The following is a 10085-nucleotide window of genomic DNA, read 5'->3' on the forward strand; positions in this document are numbered from 1 at the left end:
CACGCCCTTAGGTAATTAGCACGAATCTCAAATCAGTAAAGGGGGCTAGGAAATCTACCTTGACTTATGAGGCTGGGATTTTCAAGGGTAGTGCCCCATTGAATACCAGTAGGAGTTGGCGCCTAGCTGTGTTAGGCTTCTCTGAAAATGCCAGCCTAAAGCCCCACCTAGAGGCAGTGCAGAGAAATATGGCAGAACGAGGATTGCTGGGTCCTGTATTCAGAGCAAGGTTGGCTTTGGACCCAGCAGGGCCAAGGTGGGGAGTGCTCCAACTTGTTTGCCTTAACTTACTTCTTCCAGTGATTGACATAAAACTGGAAAAGCCTCAAGAGCAGCCGGTCAGTGAAGGAGGTTGTTCCTGCTAATACCATGTTGCTTCTCTTACATTTCTCCAGAACATCACTGCTTCCCCTCCCTTTACTCTTCATTGACTGCGGTGTGAATATTGGCTTGAACCGTCCCCTTTCAGTAATAACGTATTGCAATTCATCGTTGCTGGCTGTCTCGTGGAGATGATCTTAGCTTCACAAGCACACACACAAGAGAATGTCAGTGTCTTCATTATTTATAAGAAAAAAAATAAAGCCAAAATATTCCAGCATATTCCAGTTATAACTTTAAAAAGATAGGTACAATTTCTTAATATTGGTTCCTTTTTTAATGTTATGATATTGCACTTTGAAATGATGGAAATTGAGTAAATTTTGAGTTGGACTTGAAGAGGTATGTGCAGAATAACACTTATATCTTACCCACTTGATTTCGCTATCAAACTGGAAATGACTAGACAGCAGTCAAAAGAAAGGTAGAGTTGGCGTATCCTTTAGGGTTAGATGCTGCCCTTTCAATATAAAATAAACAAAAAAGCTATAATCATCCTCTACGCTGAGATGCTCTGAATCTTTTTTTCAAGTCCCAAACATTTTGGAAACCTGAAACTTTAGCAGGGTTTTGATGCTGAAAAAGGCTACTGAGTCTTAGTCTTCGCAGAGTCAATATGAACAAATTTCCAAGAAAGCAGACCCAGAAATATTACATGTCTTTCTGATATCGATAGATGGCTTTTTTGGGCAGGGACACATGCCAACGAAACACTTTTGCTAGAGACAAGTAAACAGATGTCTTGGATACACAATTAGTTTTAAAAGCATTTTTTTTCTTTTATGTAGAACTCCAATAAAGTAAATTATTACTCGAGAGAGTGGAACGTGACATTTTGGCTATTGGGGAGAAAACCAATTTTTTAAAAAGAGGGAAGTTTTAAACAAAGTTCAGCATCAGCACTAAAAACAATTTGGTCAGTGGATTGGCACGTCCAAATTTAGTAGAAAGACAAAACAGCATTTGATGGAACAAGTAGAAATGTTACAATAATTTACAGTTAATATGGGTTGGATGGATTGAGGATCAGCTCGTGGGTTTCCTTATCATGGTCCTAAGTAAATTGAGGAGGGGGGATATTTACTTGTGAGTCTATAGAAGTAGATTTGAAAGACCCTAGGTGAAAAAGAAGGGAATTTTAATAGGATGGAAAGAAACTTATGATTATGCAGACGTATGCCTTTAATTTTTAGCATTTTTTATGTTGGGTCTTCCAAGTTGGTTTAGTTTTTTCATTAGATCTGTATAGTTTGGTTAAATAGCTAGTAATTTAGTTTTATATTTAACTAAGCCACAGTTAACCATTTTTCTTTTATATTTATTTCTCAGCTTAATTTTTTTTACTATTTTCAGTATTTTTTGTTTTGCTGAGGAATCTGTGTAGAGCTTTGCCGGTGTTGCAAGATGTAGCTATCCAAGAAACACACAGAAACCAATACACTAGATGCGCACCCTCGTAATCTTTACTAGTCCTTGTGAAATTGCTGTGTCAGTTAATAAACACAATTGTAAATACATTGTTTGCAGGAAGAGTATTGCTGAGTTACAGTGCAGGAAAAAAATGCCTTACAAGCACTACTTAATTGACAAAGTCTAAAGATGGAATTGAAAACACTCAAACTCCTCCCTCCTTCCCTTCTGCCCTTCCCCCACTGAAAATAACCAACCTGGGGGGAATAGCCCCCCTCCCCCACTGCTGTCACCTGGCAATATGCAGAGAAAGTGTGGAATTCTGCATTCTGGAGTTGAATGTCAAATCAATACCTGCCCTGGTTTTCTAATAACTCTGCATACCAATAACTTAACATTAAAGGCAAAAATGAGATGTAAAGTGCTTTTATAATGCAATATTAAAGGCGATTTTTTTTGACGTGGCATGTCTTGAAATAAACAGTGAAATATGACGAAGGATCATATTCTTTATTTCAAAGAAGCTGATGTGGGGAGGAAAACCTGGCTATTTTTCCTGTATTGTAGTCGCCTTTCTTGTGCAAAAAACAAAGACCCCATCTTTGGGTCTTTTAATATTCAGTTTTCTTTGGCTTGGATTCTTGAAGTAATTTGGGTGGTTCATAGTTTGGATTTCTGTAAACAAATGCAGCATTTTTGCCTCCAGTAAAGTATAAAGAAAACACTAAAACAAGGTGCTTGAACAGCAGCTCTTTGCCCTGCAGTTCTAAGTTTGAAACGTTTGACAAGCCAGGCCCTAGGTAAGTCAGATGGTCACTCAAGCAAGTAATCCTTACTCAGCTGAGTCATCCTGCTTATTTTAATGGGGCTACTTGTGCAAGCTGTGGGCTGCTCATCTGAGTAAGGGTTTGCGAAATCAGCCCATTAGGACTTGTTTTTGCCAGAAAATGAGGGTTAGAACCTGACCTTGAGGAGTTGTCTTGAACATGTTAAACACCCTGTGGTTGCATAAACCAGGACAGCTCGTGCTTTTAACATTTTCAGTTGGTCGTGGTAGATTCCTACTGAAACCAGGGCGTACCTCTGACTAGCAACAACTTGTCCCTGCATCCACTGACTGCAGTCATATATAACATTGTGCTAGGGTCCATGACTCTCAACGCATGTTCCAATACTGCCCCATTTTCTAGTGAAAGGAAGTCCCCTGATAACGTACATGGAAGCAGAATGTTTATTGTATGTACAGTGCTTCCTCATTCCAAGTTGTCTAGCTTTTCTTTGCTCCATTCATGCTGCCAGTTGACCCATAACAACAGGCTTGGTTTTAAATACGGTTTTAAAATGGTAAAAATTTCCACTTTGTTTCTTTTCCCCTCCCCACCCTGGCTTGATGTACAGTACATTCTGCAACTGTCCATTACTCACTTTTTGTCTGATGCAAAGTAGCTGAAGAAATTGTAAAAGGGGGGAAAAGGTTCATTCTCTTCTTCATGTTGGAATGTCACTGGTACCTCAGCTCTGTTTGATAATATAAAACAACAAAAACTCCTTAGCGCTTGAACTAAATAAATACCTGTCTCATTGGAACTCTTTGATGGCTCTTTTCTCTAAGAACGTGGTGGGGGAAGGAAGGAACTCTGATTTATTTACTTAGCAGGAGGCTTGGATCTCTTTTCTCTTGGAACAAGAAAATAGCTCTATCTACCTTCTCCCCCAAAGTAAGCTTAATGTGTCCATGAAATACTCTCCAGTCTAAGATACTGTGCCCTGTTCTGAAAATTTAATTCCACAGAGAGCATCACTTTAATGTCTTGTGGCACAAACTAGAGCAGCCTTTGCAATGTTAGCTCTTGGCTGTAGCAGTCGTTCTTTTTCTCTCCTTCCCGTGCAGCTGGTGACCACCTTGACCTTGGAAGTCAGTAATCTCCTCTTTTCGGTTTTAAAATCCTTGTAAAGAAAAACAGCAGTCCCACAAGCAGGTACATTGGTGGCCAGCCTCTGTGTTGAACCCCGTCCGTTGGCACTGCCTGTCCTCCTGTTCAATTCGTCCTCTAAGATCCCAGAGCTAGAGGGTGGAACTAGTTCGTATGGTGAGGGCATGTGCACAATGGAGAGGAAGCCACGACCGCTGGTGAAGATTCTGCTGGTAGGCTTTGCTTCATCAAGAAGAGAGATGGTGGTTGTTGGAATTGCTAATGAGGTAAAAACAGTCCAATGCTGAAGTGCTGGTATATGTAGCAATGACTGGGAAACGCTAGCCAGGATCATGGAGGGAGAAATACTGGAGAATTCCATAAGCACTTAGGGGCACCAATGTGTGAACCATGCATGGCCTAACATCAACTCATTGACTCAGTGTCCCAAAACACACAATGAAATGTCGTGTCTTATCAACTGGTTCTCCAACAAATGAGCTTTTGGATTTCCTGGTAGTGTTACGAATTATACCTGGTAGGACACGCACACAAATGCTGCGAATTATACCTGATAGGTCACGCACACAAATGCATCAGTAACTTCTATTATCAGGATGGGAGGCCTCACATCAAAGGCCAGGAGATAGGGAGTTAGGGACAGACAAAGAACAGAAACTGGGAGTCAAGGCAGGCTGGAGACAAGGGGGAGGGTTTTCACAGGAATGCAGTATCTAAGGAACGCTCTTCCTGGTGCATGATGTGCTTGCTTTTAGACCGTGGTGGGCCCCACAATGGAGTCACATGTGCTAACTTTTCCTTAACAGTAGCTTTCACGTCCCAGTACACGAGGCAGTGGAACTAGTATCAGTGGATGCCCTCAGGCAATGAGCCATAAGCGCATCTGTTGCCAGGGGATGAGGAAACGCTGAGTGGCACTGTAGACGGGCTCAGACCCGAGAGCTCTAAAAACAGGTGTAATTGGAGGGAGTGGGAGAGCTCTGAAAGCCGCACTCTTGCTGTGCTCGTGCTAGTTAGGGTGCGGTCGCTGTGGGAGGTCCCTTCCAGCCTGAGTTACGTTGACCTGTTCTCTAGGGCTCGGTGATCCCAGCTGTGCAGAGAACGTACGTGAACATATTTCCTGAGGCAGGGTCTGCAGAGGATGTTCATTGCCCTGTTATGTGCCTTCACCGCCCCCAGAAAGAGTGACTTGCTAGTCCTCCTCTTTCTCCTAGGCAGGATGGCCAAAGTCCTATGGCCACCCCATTTCTAATCCAGAAATGTAGCCCCTGGGCTAATGTCCCAGCGAGCAATGAGCTGAGTGGCCAACTCATTGTAACTTTTGCCTTCTGGGACCTGCTGCATCTCCTGTTCGGCTTTCCCTGTGGCTGCAGAGGGAGAAGACCTTGGCTGGGGCCTCTAAACCCCTCTGACTTTCCCCTGCTCTTGCATTGTAGTTCCTGAGCTCAGGCTGGGCTCTGGCTCGGCCTGCTGGCCTCTAGGACAGCTGCATGTGTCTCACAGTGAGGAATTCCTGCCTCCAGCGGGTCCGTGGTCTGGCGTGTGGCAGCTTGGCGGGATGGCCGGCAGTAAAGGCCAGTCACAAGCCCTGAATCTTAGTTTCCGATGGACTGCGACCGTCTAGATGCTCAGGTAGGTCTGTGGTATCCTTGCATAATGGCCTAGGAGCTGGGAAGACGCTCTTGCTTAAAAGATGCTGTGGTAGGTTTGGGGGGACATGGGAGACAGAGGTGTTGCAGCTGAAAGAAGTAGCCAAGATAAAGCTTTCCCCTATTGAGCCCAAGCATGATTGGGAGGGGCTGTGCTTTGTGTGTACAGGGCTTAGCACTCCAGGGCCCTAATCCCTGGTTGTGGCTTGTAGGCACTACTGCAATACAAATATTCAAAGCAGGCTTCCTGCTGTCGTGCTTGAGCCATTACTGTGGGGCAGGGGTGCATTATTTCTGTTTTAAAATGGATAGTTTGGGTCAGAGGGGAGATACCTAGCATAAGCAGTCATCTTTCTTGGCCACTCACAATGATGCCTAAACAGCTAGTAGATACTACTGGCTTGGGATCTATTTACTGGTAGTTAGGAGCTGAAACTGTTCATATGGTAAAAGGAAAAGGAGTACTAGAGGCACCTTAGAGACTAACCAATTTATTTGAGCATGAGCTTTCATGAGCTACAGCTCACTTCATCGGATGCATGGACGAAAGCTCATGCTCAAATAAATTGGCTAGTCTCTAAGGTGCCACAAGTTCTCCTGTTCTTTTTGCGAATACAGACTAACACGGCTGCTACTCTGAAACCTGTTCATATGGTAGTACATTTTCCACAACAATCATGCCCAGAGGCAGGTATGGCTATTTACCTTCCTCTTGTATGTAACTGAAATGTATTAATAATTGGGAGAAAGTCCAGAGGAGAGCAACAAAAAAGATTACAGGTCTAGGAAAAATGACCTATGAGGAAAGGTTGAAAAAACTGGGTTTGTTTAGTCTGGAGAAGAGAAGCCTGAGGGGGAACAAGTTGTCGAGTACATATAAGATTGTTATAAAGAGGAGGGTGATAAATTGTTCTCTTATCCACTGAGGACAGGACAAGAAGCAATGGGCTTAAAGTGCAGCAAGGGAGGTTTAGGTTGGACATTAGGAAAAACTTCCTAACTGTCAGGGTGGTTAAGCACTGGAATAAATTGCACAGGGAGCTTGTGGAATCTCCATCATTGGAGGTTTTGAAGAACAGGTTAGACAAACCCCTGTCAGGGATGGTCTAGATAATACTTAGTCCTGCCTCAGCACAGGGGCCTGGACTAGATGACCTGTCGAGGTACCTTCCAGTCCTACGTTTCTATGATTCTATTAAATAAAAAGTTGACATCTTATTAATATAACATTAAAGTTACAATGGTAACCACTCAGATGGCAGGAAATGCAAAAGTTCAGGATCCCCCCCAGTAACCTCAAATCTCCCATGTTGCTCGGAGACACTGGAGTTACTAGCAATAGTAAATGTAACCAGGTATGTTACTCTGGACGAGTGACTTTGGGCATGTCTACACTTAAAACACCGCAGCGCTTCAGTGAAGGCCAGAGGTGAAAGTAAGCCAGTCTGGTACGGCTTCCCCAGGTTGGCAATTTAAAGGGCCCAGGGCTACCTGCAGCGGCCAGAGCCCTGGGCCCTTTAAATCGCCTTCCGAGCCCTGCTGCCGGAGCCCTGGTGTAGTGGTGGCAGGGCTCCGGCCACTGCGGGGAGCCCTGGGCCCTTTAAATCATGGCTGGAGCCCTGCTGCTGCTACCCTGGGGCTCAGGCAGCCAGGCTCGGGCAGCAATTTAAATAGCCCAGAGCTCCGCTGTGGTAGTGGTGGCTGGAGCCCTGGGCCCTTTAAATCGCCCCTGAGCCCCGGGGCTCCCAGCTGTCTCTGCAGCTGGGAGCTCTGGGTGTGATTTAAAGGCCCTGGGGCTCCCAGCTGGAGCCCCAGGGCCTTTAAATCTTTGAAGTCCCTGCCTCTTCCAGTTGAGGCCACGCCCCCACTCAGGACTCTGGTGTACCGGTAAGTCCTTTAAGTTACTTTCACCCCTGGTGAAGACAGCACTATGCCAATGGGAGAGGTTCTCCTGTCGATGCCTTTAATCCCCCCCACAATGGGGAGAAGCCTCCTGTCAACATAGTGCTGTCTACACTGGGCATTAGGCCAGTATAACTGCATTGCTCAGGGGTGTGGATTTTCTCACCCCTGCGGAGTTACAGCAATGTAAATCGATCATGTAGACCTGGCCTTAATCTCTCTCTAGTACTTATCTGGCCCCTGTCCCTGTAGTATCGGAGGGCCTCACAACCTTTGAGGTAGGAAAGCACTATTATCCCCACTGAACAGATGAGGAACTGCTTCTGTTTCCCATCTGTAAAAGGGGGCACATAATCCTTCTGTCCTTTGTTTTCTTTTTAGGCTATAAGGCTTTCAGGGCAGGGACACTGTGTCTTCTGTTGTGTTTACAGGGATTAGTGCAATGGAACACTGGTCACCACTAGAGCCTCTAGGTGTTATAACATAAATCTAATAACCTACGTCCCCACTGGGCCCACTTTACTCCAAGATGCAGGCACAGCTGTAAGTGGCTGTTGTGACAGTACGGTGACCAGATGTCCCGATTTTATAGGAACAGTCCTGATTTTTGGGTCTTTCTTATATAGGCTCCTGTTACCCCCCCCTCCACCCCCGTCCCGATTTTTCACACTTGCTGTCTGGTCACCCTAGGTAACAGATTCACCAATAGACGGTCAGGCCTCAGTAAATGAAATGTGGGCAAGTTGAAAGCAGTGCGCTCGCATTCAGCTTGTGCTGTACGATAAAACCTGTCCCCAGAGTTAGGGCTTTATTTGATTTAAAATGTTTAAAATAGACAAAACAAGGGGAGAAGGGGGAGTAGCATTCTTGGGGCGCTGATTTCCGGGCCAAGGCTTAAGCCTATGCTGATCAGCAGCTGTTAGTAACTGGTGCCTGCTCCATGGTCTGTCTGAAAGGAGCCATTCTTTCTGTGGGTCCTAGTGGACCTGTATCCACACCACAAAACGTTTGGTGTTATCTGCTGGGTGCTCCCCCCATTGACCGCTAACTGCCCTTATCGGTGAGTGGAGCTTCCATCCCTGCACCACTTTGGCAGGCAAATACAATCCCGCGTGGCCCATTTCACCCACACTAAACTCCACAGGGAAACAACTCGGCAGGAGGATGCTGGGTTGAGGCTTGTGTATTTGATCTTAGATGCGTGCCACCTAGTTTAATCCACAGAGCCAGGTGTGTGTACAGTGCTAATGGTCTAACCCCATGGACAACCTGAAGGGATTTTAAAAAGAGAACAGGAGTACTCGTGGCACCTTACTCCTGTTCTTTTTGCGGATATAGACTAACACGGCTGCTGCTCTGAAAGGAATTTTAAGACACGTGCAACCTCCCTGCTGCCAATAGTCTCTCCCTTTGGGGACTGGACTCTGGGTTACAGGCCACCCTGCTGCAGCTTGAGCCTGTATCAGGGACGTCGGCTGGGGGAAGGGTTTTGATACGCCATCTTCACAGTGCCACCTGCGGGCTGATGGCTGCCATTGCAGCACTAGAAGTGGCAAATACAAGTACATACTGCCTGGCTAAGACCACAGGAGCCTGGCAGATCAAAGCATCGATTTGAAGTTCAGTGTTAGGCTGGATGGGACACACCTGTCCAGGATGTGAATCATTCAACTCCCTCCTGTGCCATTTTGTTTTAAACCATAGCTTCTGGCCTGTTATTCCACATTAAAAAGAAATCTTCCATGAGAGAGAGTGAGGAACAATTTTTCTTCTCCTTCCCCACATGTTACATGTAGTCTATATGGGGCATTCACTACCCTGGGAGCTCATGCAAGTCAGATCCTGGAGCTGGATTTTAAAAGGGGGCTGGATAATTTTATGATCAAGAGAAACGCTTAAGAGTTGTGCAGGTTAATATATTGGAGAACTCAAATCCTCTACCTTGGCCTGTTGGTCAGAGTCCAGAAGGCTCAGTAAATAAAATTGCAGCAAACTACAAACAAAATATTGCTGTGAATAATTTCACTTTACTCTGAAGCATCAGACAGGAGAGTGGATGTCATGGGCCAGTGGTTGGATCCAATACAGCGAATCCTATGCTGCCTATGTAACAATATTGTGTTGATTCTGACTTTACTCAAGGCAGGAGCCTCTTCCCTCTCATCATTATAAGGGCAAAGTATTTTTGGAATTGCTGGATGCCATTTCAGGTTCCAAACTAGACTCTTCCAGCATTGCCACCTGTTTTCCAGGCTTTGCATATAAATGAAACTAGTTGAAAGCTCTCATTGTCAGCTACCCAGAGAGATGGGCTGGAACAGCAACAGCTGCTGGCGTGTGTCAGTCGCTTGATTAAAGTTACCGCTAATTAAAGCACCTAAAGCACTCCATCTATTTTCCTTCTGCATAATCTGTAACGTCAATCAATGCCACAGTGGTGGCAGGGTTTCTCTGGCTCCAGAATATTCAGGTGATAATATGGTATCATTGGAAATAATAAACATTTCTAACGCTAACTGTGGACAGAACTTACAATCGCTTATCTGAGCTAGTGAAGGACGATTGATAGAAATGTAGATTTGATCTTAGGGAGACGAGCTGGGAAAGGTAATATCTTTTATTGGCCCAGCCTCTGTTGTCGAAAGAGATAAGCTTTCGAGCTACAGAATTTTTCCGTGTAAATTCAAAAGCTTGTCTTCCTCACCCATCTTGTCTCTCTAATATCCAAAGTCCAACACAGCTACAACACTGCATCGATTTGATCTTGGCATTTTATAATGGGATGCTGCTGCTTTACGTTCAGATAAAT

General features: G+C 45.0%; 1 protein-coding gene across 3 annotated transcripts in view; it reads left to right on the plus strand.

Annotated features, from left to right (window-relative positions):
- Positions 1-601, plus strand: part of RAB6A (RAB6A, member RAS oncogene family) — a 96071-nt gene extending 95470 nt beyond the window's left edge. For 2 of the 3 annotated variants that reach the window (XM_084645900.1, XM_084645899.1), the window contains exon 8: positions 301-601. In XM_084645900.1, coding sequence (XP_084502026.1) covers positions 301-365 — 65 coding nt within the window. In that variant the 3' untranslated portion in view covers positions 366-601. The remainder of the gene's footprint in view (positions 1-300) is intronic. The other variant, XM_084645901.1, reaches the window with a different exon arrangement.
- Positions 602-10085: the final 9484 nt, after the last annotated feature.

Source organism: Lepidochelys olivacea (assembly GCF_965140295.1).
Source record: "Lepidochelys olivacea isolate rLepOli2 genome assembly, chromosome: 1".
In the NCBI taxonomy this organism is placed as follows: Eukaryota; Metazoa; Chordata; order Testudines; family Cheloniidae; genus Lepidochelys; species Lepidochelys olivacea.